This window comes from Rhincodon typus, chromosome 14, assembly GCF_021869965.1.
Source record: "Rhincodon typus isolate 14 chromosome 14, sRhiTyp1.1, whole genome shotgun sequence".
Classification (NCBI taxonomy): Eukaryota; Metazoa; Chordata; class Chondrichthyes; order Orectolobiformes; family Rhincodontidae; genus Rhincodon; species Rhincodon typus.
Window position 1 is genome coordinate 24067992 of NC_063345.1, and position 20774 is coordinate 24088765.

Below are 20774 nucleotides of genomic sequence, written 5' to 3' on the forward strand. Positions count from 1 at the left end.
ACACACCAGGCTAGCTTCCAAATTGTTTAAGGGCCCCTTAAATCTCACTTTCCATCCCCTCCAACACCCTCTACCCATCCACCAATGCTCCCCCATGCCACCTTGCATTCATCCATGCCCCCTCAGATGCCTCCCAGTTATCTTCTAAGGTCACTAACCACTGTGCACTATGCTCAGGGTCCAGGAGCCATGGAATGGGCATTATTTACGAGTGATTGGAGACACATCAAACCTCACATAATCTATGAAAACTTTGAATTTAAACTATTATTGATATTGGAAGGGGAAGAAATTTTTCATCCTTTGAGTGCCCGTTATATTTCTGAACAAACAAGAAACCACATCAAAAAGAGATTCTGATGTTATAGGTTTGGAACAGTTTAAATTGTTCTTCAAGTAATTTGATCACTGAATTGAATCGTTTGAAACCCAGCCAAGCATTCATAACAGAAGCACTATCATAATAAAAGCTTCCAGCTCCACTGCCAGAACGGATATTCATTTCCATTTCAAAGCAGAGTGTCTCTCAATCAGTGGATCAGAGGTGTGTGCATTTTTCTACCTTCAGAGGCAGGGTTCTTTTTAAACAACAGCCTGCCCTTCTGGCCCAATTAAATCAGAGCTCAATAACATGACAGCAGAGGACTTTTTTATATACATAATGGTATATTCCCCAAGTTCATGTGAGCAATTACAGCATGCTGATCTAATGCCCTGTTATAATTAAAGCAACACTTCCCTACTTTGTATTCAATTCCCCTCACACTAAATAATAACATTCTATTAACTGTCCTCATTATTTGCTGTACCTGTATACTAATCTATGATTCATGCAGTAGTACATCCAGATTCTTATGCATCGCCAAACTCTGCAATCTCTCACTACTTAGATGATGTTCCTTCTCTGTATTTTTTTCCTATCTTTCTACCAAACGGACAATTTCATGTTTTCCTACACTTCCATTTACCAGATCTTTTCCCACTCACTTGACCTATGTTATATCTCTTTGTAGCCTCCTTACGTCCTCTTCACAACCTTCTTTCTTTGTTCCATGAGCAAATTTAACAACAATACCTTTCATTCCTTCATCCAAATTATTTGTGTAAATTGTAAAATGTTGAGGCCATAGCACTGATCACTTTGATGCTCCATTCATTACATCTTGACAACCAGAACATGACACAGTTATAAAACAAAAACCGAAAGAACTACGGATGCTGTGAATCAGGAACAAAAACTAAGTTGCTGGAAAAGCTCAGCAGGTCTGGCAGCATCTGTGAAGGAAAAAGCAAAGTTAATGTTTCGGGTCTGGTGACCCTTCCTCAGAACTGCTGGTGGCTGGGAAAACGTCAGTTTATATGCAGAAAATAGGCAGGTGGGTGGGGTAGGGAGTAAACGATAGGATAGAGCCCAAAGAGAGAAAAAGACAGTTGGACAGACAAAGGAGTTGCTAACGATCAGGCTGGGATGATGAATAGTTGTTAATGGGGACTGTTAGTGACTAACAACGGGGCTGTGTAATGGCAGGCTATGTGGTAACAAGGCCTGGTGTGTGGGGTAGGGGGCTGGGACGTGGGAGAGTTTAGGCTCTAAAATTATCGAACTCAGTATTGAGTCCGGAGGGCTGTAGGGTCCCCAAGCAGAAAATGAGGTGTTGTTCCTCCAGCTTGTATTGGGCTTCGTTGGAACACTGCAGCAAGCCAGAGACAGAGATGTTGGCCAGGGAGCTGGGAGGTGCGTTAAAGTGGCAAGGGGCCAATGATTTAAAACAGAGATGAGAAGAATAGTGAATCTATGAGATGCTTTAATGCAAACAGCTGTTGAAGCTGCGTCATTAGGTATATTCAAGGCAGAGATAGAATTGCTTTAATTAGTAAGGAATCAAGGGTTATGGGGTAAAGCAGGAAAGTGGAGTTGAGGATTATCAGAACCATGATCCCATTGAATGGTGGAGCAGACTTGAAAGTCTGAATGGTCTACTTCTGCTTCTACATCTTATGGTCTAATGAACTACATTTTCTGTAATAACTTAAGATGTAGTGCCTATCAAATACCTTGTTGAAATCTAAGTACAGTACTTCCACCAGTTCATCCTTATCCACTGCACATTTTCCTTCCTCATGAATAGACTGGTTAAATATGATTTCCCTTCTCAGATTATGCCTGATTACTTTGACCTCTATCTCCCTTCTATAATGTGTTTAATAATAGCTTGTGACATCTTCTCTATGATAAATGTTAAACTAACTGGCTTGTAGTTTCCTGCTTTCTGTCTGTCTGTTACTTTTCAATCTAGTGGAGCCTTCTCTACGTTTAGGGAATTTTGGAAAATTAAAAACAAAGCATCGATTGTCTTCTCTAACCATTTGTTCTATGACTGTGGGATGAATTCCACCAGGACTAGGGAACTTGTCGGCCAGCAGCTCCAACAATTTGCTCAGTACCACTTCCTTTTTGTAAGCGTCTTATCTCCCTTCAGCAGAGGAATATATTAAAGAAGAGACTTAGTCCTGTGCTCAGCAGCACAATTTGATCTTTATTCAGAGCTCCTTACCACACAGTCTGGAAGAGGTCTCTGGAGACAGATTCCAAGACACTCGCCCTTTTCCAATAAAGTACAGAATATTCATACATTCCACGTTACAATGATTGTATACAACATTGACATCAGTGCTTGCCACCTCCCCTCTGACCATTATATCCCTCCCCAGACATTTGCTAGCTGCATCATACTGAGTGGGTTCTGTTTGTTACCTTGCAAAGCTGTGATTATTTATTTTCCCGAGGTCATAATGACTATGTAATGTTTTGCAATTGCCCCCTTATAATGCTTTCTGTTTTCCAGTATCCTTTCACGAGGTTATCTATTTATACCGCTAATTATATGTCATTCAGTCCTTGGTGTTTATACTATTTGTTCTTCAAACCCCCTTGCTGACAAAATAGGGCTTCTCTACTATCCACAGCCATTTGTCTAAATTCTAAACATTCATTTGTTAGTTGCAGTGTACCTACAGGTATAATATGTAATGGCAGTTACTTAAAAAGCCTTTGATTATGGTGGGATCAGACTTTCCCTTTGACACTTTACTAAGTAACAAGTTTGCTGTTTCCCACTAAGATTTCCCTGAGGCACTTCATTATGTTATCTTGTTACCATGAATATGAAGGCTACAATTCTGACTGTGGAAACAGCTGCCTCAGATAACAATTCTCTTCATCCATGGGCAGCTCCATCATCCTCCTTACCTTCCCTTTCCTGCTTTACAGCTATTTCTAGGATATTTCTTTCTCTATTGCAAAGAATGACCCAAAATAACTGATGATGAATTCCCAATCCTCACTTTCCAAAGGATCAATGCTCACATTACTAAACAAACCAGAAATTGCTGGAAAAGCTCAGCAGGTCTGGCAGCATTTGTGAAGGGAAAAACAGTTAACATTTCAGGTCCGGTGTCCCTTCCTCAGAACTAATGCTCACATTACTAACTCTTCTTTTTTCTAAACATCCAAAGAAACTTTTACTGTCTATTTTTATACTTCTAGTGAGCTTTCTCCCATACTCAAATTTGGCCCCTCTTATCTTTTAGTCATTTTTTTTTTACTCTTTCTCATATCCTGTCAAATTTTTTGACCTGTTCAAGACCTTCACATACTAACGTGTTTTTTCTTTAAGTTTGACACTTTACATTTTTAGTTAACCACAGAGATGGATCCTCCCCGTAGACATTTTTTCTTGTAATATATTTATTCTGTGTATCGTGTAATATCTCCTTTAATGTCTGCCACTGCATCTCTATTGACCTACACCTGAAACTAATTTGTTTACTCACTTTAGTTAGTTCTGCTTTCATGCCCTTGGTTACTCACTTTATGTTTCATCTTGTCCAGTGTAGAGAAGTCTGCATTGTGAGCAGTGAATACAGTAAACTAGATTGAAAGGAATACAAGAAAATCACTGCTTCACCTGAGACATCTGTCTGCGGCCTTAGACGGGGAGGAGGATAAAGGAGCAAGTTTAATACACTTTGTGATTGCATGAGAAGATGTGAAGGGGATCTGTTGAGAATGACGTCAGGACCAGGATATTCTGAACAGTTCCTGTGGAATGCTGACAGCTGGGGGGAGAGGAAGGTGTGTTTGGTGGTGGCATTCTGCTGGAGTTCACAGAATAGGCACAGGATGATCTTTTGCACGCGAAGACTGGTGGTGTGGAACATGAAGACATGGGAAACCCTGAAGTTCTGGGAGGGAGTGTAAGGTTGAGGTCAGATGTGTGGGAAATGTTTCGGAAATAGGTGAGGGTCATTTGAATCATGGGTTGGGAGTGGGGTTAATCTCAGGACAGGAAAAGGGAAGACATGTCACAAACATCCCTGCGGAAGGCCGCATCATTGGAATAGATTGGACAGAACCAGAGAAACTGGAAACATGGAGTGGAGTCCTTACAGGAAGCAGTGCGCAAGGAAGTGTAGTCAAGGGAAATGGGAGTTTGTTCGTCATGGATGTTGGTGAACAGCTTATCCCACAAAATGGAAACACAGAATCACAGAAGGGAAGGGATGAGTCAGAGGTAGACCAGCTGAAGGTGAGTGAAGGATGGAAGTTGGAAGCAAAATTGAAGAATTTTTCTGGATGAGAATAGGCAGCAGCATTGATACACACATTGATGTATCAGATAAAGAGTTGTGTGAGTGAGCAAAGAGGTAGTGCAACAACGATGTTCCACCTACCTCAGAAAGAGGCGAGATTAACTGGGACACGTGTGTACCTATTGTGACACCTTTTACTTGGGTAAAATAAGTTAAAGGAGAATTTGTTCAAATTTCTCCTTGAAAAAGACGTGTGCAATTTCCCATCCTTGTGTATGGAAGAATGGTCCCCTCAGGCATTGAATTGATTTATTTTAATAAGATCCACAGTTTAAGCCTTGCCTTTGCCTGCCTCTGGTTAGTTTTCATTACAACTGACAGCTGCAGTTGTGGTGCAATGAGCTGTAATGGGACTATATGCAACTAATGGAGCAAATGGGAATAGATAGGGAAATATGTGGTAAGCTTTAAATAGAAAAAAAAATAACAAGGGTATTGGGGTGAATCAAAATTGTATATAGTGTTGAGATCTTAAACAAAATTGATTCCCATTCTTCATATTTATTCAGTGGGACATAATAATTAGAGTATTATTTTTTGGTAAAGAGACCATAGGAATGAGAAGCCATCATCATTCAGTCTTCATATATCTTCTTTTGTGCACTTGAAGACTGCTTTTTAGTTAGTCATTTTATTTTTGATTTAATTCTGTTCATCTAAATAACATCTTTCTGACATTCTGAAATTTAATTGGACAGTATTTGAATTTTAACAAAAATATTCTGAAAGCCCTTATTGCAATTGACTAGCCTCTTAACCTCTGATCCTGGGCCTGACTAATTACATCAGTGCCTAATAACAGCAGTTCTGGTAACAGAGGGCTATACTGCTCACGTTGGGTGCCTGGGCCAGGAGCAATGCAGGGGTCTCTGATTCCTATTCCTGTCCCTACTACTAAGAACCACTACCAGATGTCAGCCATGGCATGAGTCGCTAGCACTATTAACTTTGAGATAAAAGATTGTAGGTTCAAGTTCGATTCTCCACTCTATGTAGTACTGAGGGAATGCTGCACTACTGGAAATGCAATTTTTCAGATCAACATTAATCCGGGGCCCTGAGTTCTTCCTCAGGTGGATTGTGCAGTGCTATTTTTAAGAAGGGCAGGGGAGTTATCTTTGATGTTTGGATAATATTTATCCCTCAATTAACATCACTTAAAAAGAATGATCTGGCCGTTATGAAATTGTTGTTTGGGGGAATATTGTGTGTATGTGAGTTGGCTTCTATCTTTCCTTTCCTATGTTACAATAGTGGCTGCATTTAAAAAGAACGTCATTGGCTGGAAAGTGCTTTGGAATGGCCTGAGTCCTTTTCAATACTAACATAACAATGCCTCACTAAATCGCAAAACAATAACAAGCTTATTGTTATGCTGGTCTCCAAATTTTTTTTTCCTTTATTCATTAATGGGATAAGGATGCCGCTGGCTAGGCAGCATTTATTGTCCATTCCTAATTGCCCAGAGTCAACCACATTGCTGTGGGTCTGGAGTCACATGTAGGCTAGACCAGGTAAGGATGGCAGTTTCCTTCCCTAAAGGACATTAATGATCTAGCTGGGATTTTCCAACAATCAACAATAGATTCATGGTCATCATTAGATTCTGAATTCCAGATATTTTATTGAATTCAAATTACACCATGTGGGATTTGAACCTGGGTCCCCAGAGTGTCAATCCGGGTCTCTGGATTAACAGTCCAGCGATAATACCACTAGGCCATTGCCTCCCCTTATAGTCCCCAATCTATACCTTCTCCAGCTTTCACAAACTGCATGTTGTTACTAGTTTAGCTCTGAACCTGCTAATCTCGTTGTAAATATCATGTTTTATTTAGCAATTGCCAGCTGACTCACATGTTCGGAGGCTCCTTGCACAGAATCTGAAGCCCTATGTGTCCACTGTTTTGATGAGCGTGACATATCAAGATTCCCTGAAACACCATGTAGACAGTGTCCCTGTGCGTGTGGAAAACATGTTTTATTAGCTTATTCGTTTCTGACCTTTACAGAGCAGGTTCACAGAATCGTGGAATTATTATGATGCTGAAAGAGGCCATTTGGCCCATCATATCTACATTGGTTTTCCTGGAGCTAATCCCAATTCTTCCAACTTTTCCAAGACCAGTGTCTGCTGTGTCCTGGTTAGTCGCAATTCTGTAGACTGCTCCTTCTTGGGATTCCTTATCAGAACAGATCTTTGTGAAAAGAATGTTCTAGAAATTCATTAATGTTGAGTTTCTAAAAAAAATGTTTTAATCTGCCTGTGCTGTGGACTAAAGCCGCATGACTAGTATTTGGAGCCTGCATTTTGAAATTTGTTCATATCCTAAAATTGTAGAATGCTTACAGTGCAGAAGGAAGCCATTTGACCTATTGACCCATACACAGTGTCAGCAAGAGCAACTCACTTATTTCCATTCCTCCCCCCAACACCCCCAAACTGTGTTGTTCCTGGTACTCCTGCCTTTGAAAAAAACCTTTGGATAAATATCCAATTCTCTTTTGAAGGCCTTGATTATTTTTCTAATCAGAAGTTTACAATGAACAGAAACTTCAGAAAATTAATTTTAAATGTTGTCCACTTTACCAAAAAATTCTCTTGTGGGTGATAGGAGCAACCTATTGGGTGATGCGTGCATCCAAATGACACACAATCCTTCGGTGTGTTTTCTCATGGACTATTGAAGTACATTTTTTGTTACAGTGACCCACTTTCTCCCAATGTCTGTGCTTTGGTACGAGGAGCTGGAGCATTGTGTCTGGGGTGCTGAGGCTAGTTTTGAGGACAATGTACTGGCAACCTGGTTAGAGCCAGTTTACAAAGCAGAGTCTGTGGCTTGAACCTGAGAATTCTTGATGAGATCTGCCTTTCAAAAATCATATGCTTCCCTGAAGGTTTTGTTCCACATGTTTGGTTCCAGGTTCTGATTCATTCTGACATGAAATTGGCTTGCCTACCCAGGCAGCAAAGCAACTAGCTTTGCTAACACGAGAGATTGAATGGAGTAGCGCGGCTTCAGGTCTTGAGTCACATATTCAATTGAAGTGGGAAGCTCAATGTGGAGAAAACTGTGAGCTTTTCACAAATGTAGTGATTTGGAGGTGTTGCATTTGCAAGCTACTGAAGTGCTCATAGCTGATAATTTGACACTATTCATCAGAAAACAGGAACTATAAGACTGGTAATCATAACTTACTCAGTGGGGAAGATATTTATAACAATTGCTGGCATTCTAGACAGTCTTCATGTGTATGAGGATAACCAAAAAATGTTAGTGAAATTTATTCCAGAGAAAGCTAGGTACCAAAACCAGTGATATAAAAATTCTTTGTTTTATTGGAACAAATTTGGTTGTTAGTACAACTATAGTGTCAACCTTACTCCCCTAAAAAGCTAATGTTGGACCTTTGCATTATATGGCATCTTACATGTGCAGTAGAAGTATGGACGGTACCAAGTTTTCTGTCTGGCAACTGCTGATTAGCAGGAAACAAGCTATGAAAGCACACCCACAACATGAATGCGGCCGCTAATGTATCATAATACCCAGGTTCTTTCATGAATAAATGACCATTTTTAAATTCCAATCAAAATAGAGAATTTCCCTAGGGCCCAGCAGTCACAGCTGAATTCCCAGTAAATTTAATTACGTCTTGTGGATCCTTGCTTGCTGAGTTTTCACCCAAATAAAATTTTACATTAGCTTCGTTTCATCCCCCTTCCTACTTTATTCTTCGTTCAAATCCGACCCATTGAGTAATGCTCAGCAGAACAGAGGCTGTGTTGTTTAACAATTTCTGAATTTTTTGCTTCTTTTCACTTAGGAACAGAAACTGGTGGAAGATGCCACTCGTGAGGTGAAGAAGGTTCGTAAAGCTCGAACCCGACGACCAGAGTGGGATGTGATGGGACGCGATAAAGAGTTTCGAGCTGACCACAGGTTTTCTCCGTCACCCTATCACATAGCATCTTCTGAAGGATCAGTGTCACCTGATACCAGGTACAACTCTTCCAGGTTAATAGCAGGAACTCCCTGTTGCCCTTTTTCATTTGTTCATGGGGCATGGATGTTACTGGCTAGGTCAACGTTTATTGACAATCTTTAATTCCTTTTGGGCAGGTACTAGTGAGCTTCATGAACTGCTGTAGACCTTGGGTTGTAGGTGCACAATGCTTTTATGAAAGAACTTCCAAGAATTTGACCCAGCAACACTGAAGAAACAGTGATATAGGTCTATTTCGGATGGTGTGTGACTTGAAGGAGAACTGTCAAGTCATGGTCTTCCCATGCATCTGTTCTAGGTGGCAGAGGTCATGATTTGGTCAATTACTGGACCGTGGATTAGCTTGGATATCATTCTGCAGCAGTGGTATTCATCCCAGATTGTAATTTGATTGTTAATTCAGTGTGCTACAGTATCTCACCCTGATAGCCAAGGAACTGTTTGAGGCCAGTTCATTACCATGCTAGTTTGGCGCCATCAGCAAATTTGATCATTTTTTTATTAGACTTTTGAAATCAGGCCATTTATTTAAATTAGATACATCAGTGGTCCCAGCAGTGAGCTCCGTCTATGCAGCCAGCCTTCAGAACTCTTTGCTCATATAACTCCTCAGTGATATTTCCTACTCTTCTGCCAAGCTTTTCTCCTTTGTCACCCTTTATCCTGATCTTCAACAATTTCTGAGCTTAACTCATAGTCTCTGTTTGAAATTCAGACATTTTTTTTAAGTCAACAAGCATCAAGTTGAGATTGCCACAGTCTGTTTGAGTTGTCAGTTCTTTGAAGAAGTTGAGGAGTGGGGTCTGCCTCATGATATCACCACCAAGCTGATAAAATGTTGAAGAACAGGAAAGTTTGCCGATATCTGCACTAAGATGTAGGAAATGGGTGAATGACCGTTTATTTGGAAAAGAAAACGTGTCTACATCAGGACCACAGACTATAGTTATGTAGCACATTTACTGCTGGCAGAATTGCCAGTAACAATAAAGCAGAAATAGAATTATGCATGAGATAAAGAAATAAATTTCCGTTGGGTAGACTGGTTATAACAGACAAAAATAAATTTTATTCCTTGACTCATTCAAGATGATTAACATGACATTTCCAAAAGCCTTTTTAGTAGCAATGGAAATCATTTAACATTATCTAATAATTATTTAATATTATTTAATATTGTGAATGTAATAGCTTGAAGAATGCACATAGTGTAGTTTCGATCACTGAAAACCAGAGCAATAAGGGAAAATAGTGGGCAGAATCTCTGTTGTAAGCTCTTGTTACGGATTGAAAGAAATTTTGAGGAAATAAGATCAAAAGTATAGAGGAATGAATCTATATACATAAAAGCAAGTCAAAATATTTTGATGTTACTGCTATTAGGTTGCATTGCATTATTCAATAATGATGAATGTCAGAATAGCGAGAATGATGATTTAGATTTGCAAGAATTAAATTAATAACTGAAAGCTTAAGAAGGTCTAAGATGATTTCAGGAAATGATTGTAGGCCGCCGCTGCATGGTATTTTGCATTCCCATACTGATGGTGACCACATGCTGGTACGAACAGAAGTCAAGAACTCCCTGCGTATTCAGTGAAATTGTAAAATCCAGCATCAAGAACAAAGTGCACCAGGCTGTAACGCTACTACTTCAAGGCATAAATTAGAAAATTGGCCTTTGATAGATCATTAGAGAATAATCAGGTATGGGCATTGAAAACTATACACACAACATTGCAGACTTTTAGTTTATGATAAGGAACAGTCCATGGAGTTTCATAAAGTAATAATTGTGTATTTGTAAGGTTAACAAATGAGAGAGTAATTTCCCAATACTCTGTATTCATTACCATGGAGATAGAGACTGCCTAAGCAAGGTTATCAGCAGGAAGGGCAAGATGTCCTGGCAACAGAAGGAACAGGATAGAATGGAAAATCAGCAGTTGCAACAGCACAAGATAAGTAATAAAATTCAGAATCAACCACATGGCTGTGCAAACTTATGTATGTTACGACTTGATTAATATCCACTAAATAAATTGATTAAACATAGGATGTGAAATTGTCTCATATGGTATAGCTTTTAGCAGTGCTGAGGAGGTGATGTAATATGCTCCATGTTTCCTTTGTGCTGCTGGCCACTTCATGTGTGACTGTGTGACTTTCTGATGTGCCTTTGCATGTGCTGGGAAACTGTGAATGGATGCTCTCCTGACTTCATGCAGTCCAGGTCCTGTGTGATGTGACCCAGAATACCTCATTTGGAGAATGCTTATATAAGCAATGTATTTTTCCATTGAAATTTAGAGTAAGGGTGACCTGATTTGAAGTGTTTAAAATCCTGAATGGTGTTGATGAGTTGGACATGGAAAGGATGTTTCCTGTTGTGGTTGGTCCGGATGCAAGGAGCACAGTTTAGAAATGAAGGGTTGCAATTTTAGGACTGAAGAGAAATGTTTCTCTTGAGCGCTATGTCTCTGTAGAACTTGCTGCCTTGGAAGGCGGGGGGTAGGGCCATTAAATATTTTTAAAGCTAAGATAGATTAGACAGGCGAATCAAAGGTTATCGGAGGTAGCTGGGAATGTGGAATTCAAAACACAAATCAGCCATGATCTCATTGAATTGTAGAGCACACTTTGGGGTGCTAAACAGCCTAAATATGCTCCTTTATATTTGTTCTACATCACTCTGCATACAAGAAGTGAGAAATTGCTATTTAACGTGTCAGATGCTAATATTTTAGGTAAGGGTTTTGTTGGAACTTTTTCTACTGTAAAGTATCTGGAAGCACTTTGAACTGTTATAGACTGTTTTTTTTTATGAATTATTAGACTTGAAGACCAGTATTGTTGCATTCTAAAAATAAGGTGGGTCAGAGCAGCATGTAGAGAGGTAGCAGTGGTAGTGTCTCTGTGTCTTTCACAGGATGGGGAGATGAAGTAAGGATTTTGGAGAGGGAAACCTCTGCGTTGTGTCCTCTGCCAACTTAGCTGGAGCTGACTGGCCAACGCACCCACCATCTCAATATTCATACCCATCAGCATTCTCCTGCGTGCCAGTCTATTGAAGCCCTCATCTGAGTTTTCTGCAAGAATACTGATCTGCCACTTCACCCCCCACTGAGTAGCAGTGGAACCACACTTCACCAGTTGCATGGCTGCAGGCCACTTGTGCCCAGATGAGTGACAATGTGGTGATCTTAACTTTTCCCTGGACTTCAAGTTTTGTGCAGTGCCGTGGTGGCTGAGAGTGTCAGACGAAGTGATCGGGCCTTGCTGTTACTGTCTCCCCCTCCTCCTCTTGAAGCTGCTGTGTCTGGGCAAGCAGCAATTTCCAGTTGTTTGAAAAGCAGAAGTTTAGAAGCTGAGGGAAGGGAATTGAGTTGAAAAGAAGGAGATCCATGGTCACAACATCAGTATCTTGCACATAATGTTTGACAGCAGGCGGAGAGTGAACTGGGCATTGAGAAAGGGTAAAAGGCATGGACATGCAGTTGTTCTTTGTGGTCTAACTGACTGGGAACATCTTGGGGCCATGCCACAACTGGCCATTTGTGTTCTCTATAGGTGCTCGAGATATCCTGCCGGTTCTGCTCTGCCCCTTATGTTGTGTCTCTTGCTTTGTAAGAGAGAAAACAAAATGCCAGTGGTGGTATCATGTTGGATTTGGATGATGAGTTTGCTTGAGCTGAATGGAGTACATGTAGAGGCAGTGATTGATGAATGTGACACTGGCAGCATTAGTAAGTGTTGTGAGGATGAGGTGGTTGGGTACATAGTATAATGTGTTAAAAACCAAAAGAACTGCAGATGCTGTAAATCAAGAACAAAAACAAAGTTGCTGGAAAAGCTCAGCAGGTCTGGCAGCATCTGTGAAGGAGAAAACAGAGATAACGTTTCGGGTCTGGTGACCCTTCCTCAGAACTTCCTCAGAGAAGACGTGTAAGTATGAGGCAGCACTGTTACGAGGTCCTCAGGGTAAGGCTGTTGGAGTTGAGCTCACTGCATCACTTGTTCCCACTCCCTTCTGAAGGTGTCTATCGGGGCCTCTCAGACCTTTGCAGAGCCATGGACGCTGCTCCTCCCTACCTGAACCCCTGAGTCCTGCAGCACTGCATCCATCAGTCTAGAATCCTCTTGTCTGTCCTAGAATTCACTTGCAATTAATTACACCACAGCAATATTTATGTACAACTTTCCTTTATGATGTAAACTGTCTTTAAGATAAGCAGCATGCTGTACCATGTGATTGACAAACAACATTGCCAATCCTCCCTATTCTGCACAGAAGCCACAGGCAGCTTGGAGGATCAGAGATTAGTGCAGGAGCTGTTGGGTCTTTGCTACATTAATGCAGATGAACTGACTGTGACAGAATCACATGAATCTCATCTTGATCTGCAAGGAGTAAACGCTACACATATAAAACTCAGCAATTCAGTTGTTTTATTCTCCAACAGTTCCCAAGAACATAGCATTTTCTTGTATTTATTTTCTCTACAGGTCTTATGCATCTGATGTTGGAGAGCTTTCATATCCTGCCAGCCCCAATCATCCAGTTCAACAGTCAGCTGTCTCCATTTCTTGTATAGCACCTGATAACAAAGAGCTCTTATCAGCTGTAACCCAGGCACAGGATCGTGCATACAGACTACCTGCCACAAACGTTCGGCAAGCCTCACTTACCAGACCACAGCAGCCCCACCTGACACAGCCTACGGAAGCAACACTGAATGGACCAAGACCCCAACTAGTTAAAGACTACAGGTAGGGATTAATACAATGGAAATATGATTCACTAAGCATTCGAGGAAAGGAAAGATCATACCTTTGACTCTTCCGTTTGCTTGATGTTTTGTCAATGAGAATTGCACTTTGAATGGTAGTTTATACTATTTACCAAGTCAGAAGATGCTGAGAAGAATTAAATTATATTTTCCCAACTACTAGGTACTGCCCCGGTCTAGTTAACATAGACACATTCCATGGGAAATATATTTAGATCAATAAGAGGTGGTCTACACTTGTAAAAATTTCTGCCAATACCTTTTGTGTTGTACCAAAATTTAGGGAATCAAGTCGTAAATCTCAAATATGCAATGAACAATCTCTTTATCCTGAAATATGGAAGGCAGGAAGGACAGATTTATTCAATTATGAGTGCCAGAACAGTGCTTCCCTTGACTCTATGTGTAAAAGAAGAGAATATTTTTCTGCACCCTCTGCCCTCTTCACCTTCCTATAAATCTAAGGACACATATTTTCTCCTGATAGACACTGATGTCCACCTGTTGAGTTTGATTGCCTGTTGGACATTGAATTTCCATACCCTCTCACCCTTCTCCGCCATTCCAATTGCCACCATGTTCACTATCTGATCACCAGTAATTCCATCCTTCAAATCACAGCTACTTGGTCTCCTTTGTTGTTTGCTCTTTCCCTTCCCACGTGTCCCTTCCTCACTTAACCTGAGATCTTCTGAAATCCTAGTAACTTAAATAATTACGTTTCACTATCAAGCTGCCTGTTACTCGCTGTTGGTTGCTAGCTCCATGAAAATGAGATCCAAGACCAAAATCATGGTGCCTGTGAACTCACTATTTAAACATAGGGTTCATATCTGCTCTCTGCCAAGCTGAAAAGTCAGTACACCTGAATTTTTAGACCTGGATTTCTTAGGCTCATTTAAGCATATATGTATATTAATCTCATTAGTTACTTTTATATTATGTCCCTCAATTCTTTCTCTCATCAGAATTGTCTCCTGCACAAATTTATGTCTTTTGCTTCTGTGGCATTCCCTGCTAATGTATTCATTTTTTAAATGTGTGGTCCTTCTAACTTAATAAGGGAGCAATGTTGTATTTTCAGAAAAAAAATTCTCTTACAAATTTGAAGTCTTTTATCATTAATCTAACATTATTTAGGCACCATAGCTGAAGCAAACAAAAATGGCCCCAGAACCCAAATAAATACAGGATCAAATTTAATGGTGAGGGAGGGCAACTCTAGTTTCAGAACTAAATATTTCCTTGTATTCCTACTTTACAATATAATATGAATATTTATCTCTGACTGTGCTGCTGCAAGTAACTTTATTGAGATCATGCCTAGTGCAAAAGTGTTTCCCTTTCAAATTTGAACATAACTGAAGATCTGTCATCATGTTTATGCATTACATTGTCCTGTAAGTGGAGACTTTATCATCCAAAAACCAGTTTTACAAAAAAAAGTCTCCGCTTTCAATTACTCGCTTCCTTTGACTTTCCTAGTCCAGATGATTGTATCTGATGATACCAGAGGTGATTTTCTTTGGAGGGTTGCATTATACATTTATTTTTCTAGATCGACCCAGGTGAATCTTCCAGCATATTTTAAATCTTTATGAACTTGTTCCCTTCCATCTGAGCCCACGTTCCTACGTGCAATCTGCCTGATTAACAAGAGTTAGCATTTTCTCTGCTTCAGGTGTAGAACTGGCTCTTTCTATCACTTGACCTCTGCCTCTCAGATGGCCACAGACCATTTAATAACATACTGCTATGTACCGATGATGTATTAATTGACTTGTAGGGAAGCATGTAACCCAATCGCCAAATGGCTTCCTCTGCCCTCTTCCCATTGGCAATGCAAAGCACATCAGACTTACAAGTCTGTGTAGAATTGTTAATTAGCTATCTTTGATCCTAGGTCTTCATTTTAGAAGTAAATGGACAGCATCAGCAAACTGTTTACAATCTGATACCTGTAACACATTTCTCAGACTTAAGGAGATTCAGGGACTACTGGTGGCGTACCACTGCCACCATCTTGAGGTATAAATATCTTACACTTTCTCAGCAAAACAATCCAAGTCAAATGGCACAGAGTTACTTGGCAAATGCAGAACAAGTCACATGATCCTTCCATTTACCCAAAGTTTAAAGTTACAGTCCCAAAATATGATAATTTTTATCAGCATCATAATTATAATTGGGTGCTTCTGGTCGTGTAAATCATACATTCATAATAATTATTTAAAGTGAAATTGACCATTTTGTTTGAAGTATCAAAAATTCAAAGTGTAATTTGCTTTGATTCTTGTTGAAGTAAAAGTTACAAAAAGTGAAATCTTGTTGGTAACTTCTTCATTTGGATTCATTTGGGTAAAACTTCTTATTTTATTTATGGTTCGCAATTGTGATCCTAACACCTGCAATAGTATTCCTCCATCAAAGTGAACACAACAAGAGTTAAACTTCAGTTGAAAAATAGTAAAATACCCTTTTCATTTCTTTCACTTTAGTGTAATTTCCTCAGTCTATTCCACTTTCTCGGTGATATTTTGCTATTAAGTAAGTGTTGACTAATATTTCCACTTTGGTTTTACAGTGCACAGCCAGTGCAGTTGGCAGAGTACTATACACCACCTGCCCCTGCTCCTCCTCCTCCACCCCCTCCCCTCATCCCATCAGCCCAAACAGCATTTGACAGTCCGATTTCTGCAACTCCACCTCTTGCAGTCAGTTCAGTGGCAGCAGTGGGCCGCACGTATACCCCTTCCCCTCCCCCGCCTGCACCTCCATTGTCTTATACGCCGCCACCTCCTGGTCCTCCTGCTGCACCCCCTCCTCCTCCACCTGGTCCACCCCTTTTAGCCCCATCTCCACTGCACTCTGCTTTGCCACCCACTGCAATTGAAATAAAGAAAGCCCAAGCAACTCTGATGCCAATTAGTGATGCTCGAAGTGACCTGCTGGCTGCTATTCGAAGAGGTGAGTGGTATTTCATTTCAGAAAAATTGAGTTATGGTGGCTCAGTTGATTGTTGGTCAAGACTCATATGTATACCTCTCCCACAGGTCATGGCAACAGCGTAGGCCGTACATCGTTTAGTGTTTTGACACAGCCTGATAGTCTTTGTTTTAAACCTCCTTTACTTAAAAAGAAATCACAGCTCAATATAACCGTTGACTTTGACATTCTTTGCTTTCTTTCTGTTTGAGTTTTAATGTTTTAGCTTAGATTGTGAATTTGGGATGAATTATCACAGAAGGCACCTTGGCATTACTGAATCTGACAGTTCAGTTCTTCTATGCCAGCTCTGATGTATGTCATTCTTAACCTTCAGGACCTGTGGAAAATTGATTTCATTTGAACTGTTGGACATTTCTCCCTGGCCAAATTGACCAGTTAGGTTTGAAAGAAGTTTGTCCACATTGGAAGCATTTTTCTGGCTGGAGATAAAGATGAACAGCTTCAAACCAGTCTGCAACAAGAGATAAAAGATGCCTAGTCCAATTCATATAGAACAGATACTCATTGATCAAATCTTTCATTTGCTTATATTGAGTTTGACTCAGGCTGTCATCTGACTTGGAAGATCGTGAATTAAAATATGTCGTAGTGTAATCTTGTGTTTATTATAACAGATTATGAATTTTCAGGAGCAGGCTTAATAGGTTTGTCTCATTTTGTTATAACTCAACATCATTCGACTGCTTTCGTACTATATCCTACCAGCATTTTGTGTTGATGCGCAACATGGTTCTTAAAAAGACTACATTGCATTTTGAGCTCATTTATATTATCCATAAAGAGGCTTCCTAAGCATTTTATTCTGCAATTCTATTATAAATTTTATTCAGTTTCCCCAACTTCCTTAATTTATTCCTAATTTATTTTTGTTTTTAATTTTTAATTTTAGTTTTTGAACCATTCACCTTAGTGAATAGTTTGCCTGAATGAAATTTATGAACTCCTTTCACAGCCTTGAAAATCTCAAATGGGCAGGCTGAACTTTATTTTCCAAACAAAACAAACCTACCTTTCTTTAGCATTTCCTCATAATTCAAAATCAGTATCATCTTCACTCCTCCCTTATAATTATCAATCATTATTAAATTTATACCATTTTTTAAAAAAATTAATGTGCTTTTCATGCAGTTAAATTTGCAAAGTATGAATTGTGGACTGTTATCAGAACTAATTGTCTGTTGTAGGAATTCAGCTTCGAAAAGTACAAGAACAACGAGAGCAAGAAGCAAAAAAAGAGCCCGTTGGGAATGATGTGGCAACCATTCTGTCCCGTCGGATTGCAGTGGAGTACAGCGAGTCTGATGATGACTCAGAACTGGACGAGAATGAGTGGTCTGATTAACAAGTTGATTCAGTAATGTTCTGTGGAATGACCCTGCCAACAAGTTTTGTTTTGTTTATTTCTGATCAAGTGGAGTGGTTGGTAATTGCAGTTACATTTACATGTCTTCAGTTAATGCATCAGGTTAACTACACTCAAGCAAAGCGCACATAAAAATATGTAAAATAAATCATTGCTGTTCATCAGCTTGCCTCTGGTGTAAGATGTTACATGTTTTTTATGAGCATGGCTTCGGTTCTTCTCCAAGATTTAGAGTAAGCTTTTGTGAACTGGTCGTAAAATTGTGTATATCTAATGATGTACACATTCAATAATATTTGATATATTTGAAACAAATGTCTACATGTTGCTGAAAAGGGAAACTTATATTGCTGAAACAAAAACAGCAGTTGGCAGAAAAACTCAGCAGGCCTGGCAGTACCTGTGAACGGAATTAATGTTTTCGGGCCAGTGAAAATTTCTGAGGAAGGGTCACTGGACCCAAAGTGCTAACTCTGATTTCTCTTCACAGATGCTACCAGACCTGCTGAGCTTTTCCTGCAACTGCTGTTTTTGTGTCTGATTTACAGCATCCACAGTTCTATTGGTTTTTATATTGCTGAAGCTTTTCCTCATGTCTCTCTGTTCAGCAATATGCAGGCTCTGTATTACCAAGTGAAATGTCTATATCTAATTGCTGTCTGATGTCAGGGTTCAGGATTTTTGGTTGACTTAAAATCTATGGAACACCAAAAAAGTGAAGTCGATCCTGCATTTCAGCCCTTGATCATCAATATTCTGTCTTCTCCTCAAAAAGTAAATTTACAATATAAATGTGAAGGGGATTTTTTTTGTACTTGATTATAAAGAATAATTGGTAAGTGTTAGAGATTCTAATCTATAAATCAGTATTCCTCAGTCCTAATGGTATTATTTAATGGTCTACATTCTGAGAATGCTATTATTTGAGTTAAAGGTCAACAACATTACAGACACTGACAATCTAGTGATGATTTTGTTTTACACTTTGCTGTGTCAATATGTAAGTATCTAATGCTGTTCAACTAATTTTGAGTAGTCCAGTCAATGAGGTCAGATAATCAATATAAATTACTCGAGTTGTGCTCTAATTTACTGCCTTGTTTTGGCAGAAAGATGTTTACATGTATTGCTGCAAAATACCAGTTGTAGGTAAATATTTGAAGGGCACCAAAATGCATGTGTTATAGGACCAAGATCCCACATAATGATTGAAGAGTCTACCCCTAAATATGACACATTAATAGTAATAGTATAAAAGGGTCTGATGATCAGGTCAGTGAAAATAGTATCACTTTCATAGCATGATGTTTGGAATTTTTAAACAACAGCCACTTTTTATTTTAAATCATTATACTGTGTGCACTATTCTGCTTAGTTCTACTTGCATGGCATGTTTTATTATAATGTTCTGGATATACCTTTTTGATATTGCTTCTTATTGAGTATTAGGTTGCCTCCTTTTTCATTTACTTCCAGGGCCAAATTTTGTCACGCTTTTATTTAGATAATTGAAACAATCTAATGGGTTTACACTTTGTATTTTGCTTACCTTTTGATGCCCAAAACAAGTTGCGGGTCTGAAGCTGGGATCTGACCAGAATGTCGTTTATTTTTAGTGTGACATCATTTTTTAAATATATTCTTGATGGTCTATCAGCATTCTGTTTGCAATGTTGATGGCTACTCCTTGTTGATTGAGTATATTAAATACCAAGGTAAAGAAATGGAGGAAGCAAATTGCTGGCAACGTGCTGATAATGATAATGATGCTATTTTTGTAAGTATTTGGGATTGATTCCAGGAACGAGAAAATGGGTAAGGAAGAATGTGTTGCATCTTAATAAAATGGGAATCCACTAAGGAAAGGAGAAGAAGTTAAATAAGATTAAAGGAGAGCAGGGCTAGATCCCATTTTAAACCAATAGGATTTCATGTCCGTAAAAGACATACTAGAAATTAATAATCCAAAGAATAATATTGGTTGCAGTTTTCAGAAACAGGCAGTTCAGCAGGAAAAATGAAGAGGCAGATTTTTGTCAAGGGATATGTACGTGAATGCTAAAAACGTGTGTAATACATGACTGAACCAGAGAAAGTTGTAGCGATGGAGAACAGCTGTATAACAAAAGCATAACTTATCCCAGAAGATGTTGACAAATATATAAAAAAAAGAGTATAGAACATTAGAGAAAATAGAATAGCTCGAAAGGAAGGGAATATGCTTTGAAATACTAAGTTCTGGAAAGGCAGGGGAAATACATTTTATGGAAGGTGAATCTGTTCTAGCTGAACAGAGCTTGATAAAACAATTTTGGAGTAGGTTGAGGGAGAGTGATGATGATTTACTATAGACCACCATCTCAATAAACAGGATTGATCATAGTGAACAAATAGACTAAGTAAAAACTGGATGTTGTCTTTATAGGCAACTTTCAACCTCAAGTTGAGTTGTGATCGTCCAAATTATTTAGAATCAGAATTTGTAAATGCAGTAATCTGGAAGTTGAGGTTAGTGGTAAAACAGCAGTGTTCAGCATTGTCCTTGCAGAAAGCTGTTCAGAAAGATCTAACATTCTCTGTGATACAGACGTCCCCTTACATGTCAGCAATTTAAATCGAATTCTAAGTTAAGGGGATATCCAAGCCTGAGGCAGCGATTATGCCATCAAATTAACTAGCAGCTATTTCACTTTTAAATATTGATACAGTGAACCAGGAAGTTAAAAACACTGAATCTCTTCACTTTTAAGTAAAAATTTCAGATGGTGAAATGATTGGAATAATATGGAAGCCAAAATACAGATAAACTTTACAAAAATATATTATCTTAAAAACTGGATTTTGTGGATCATAATGGAGAGGTTTAATGTTCCATAAATGTTAGATGAGCTTTTCAGGGTCAGTGGGGGTGTCTATAAGTAATATTCCATTTAAAAACCCACTTTTAGTAA

At 39.2% G+C, this 20774-nt stretch overlaps 1 protein-coding gene across 1 annotated transcript in view; it reads left to right on the forward strand.

The window, feature by feature from the left end:
• Positions 1-17807, forward strand: part of LOC109910391 (wiskott-Aldrich syndrome protein family member 3-like) — a 97015-nt gene extending 79208 nt beyond the window's left edge. The window contains exons 8-11 of the mRNA XM_020513103.2: positions 8482-8657; positions 13168-13431; positions 16036-16418; positions 17645-17807. Of these exons, the coding sequence (XP_020368692.1) occupies positions 8482-8657; positions 13168-13431; positions 16036-16418; positions 17645-17802 (981 nt within the window). The 3' untranslated portion in view covers positions 17803-17807. The remainder of the gene's footprint in view (positions 1-8481; positions 8658-13167; positions 13432-16035; positions 16419-17644) is intronic.
• Positions 17808-20774: the final 2967 nt, after the last annotated feature.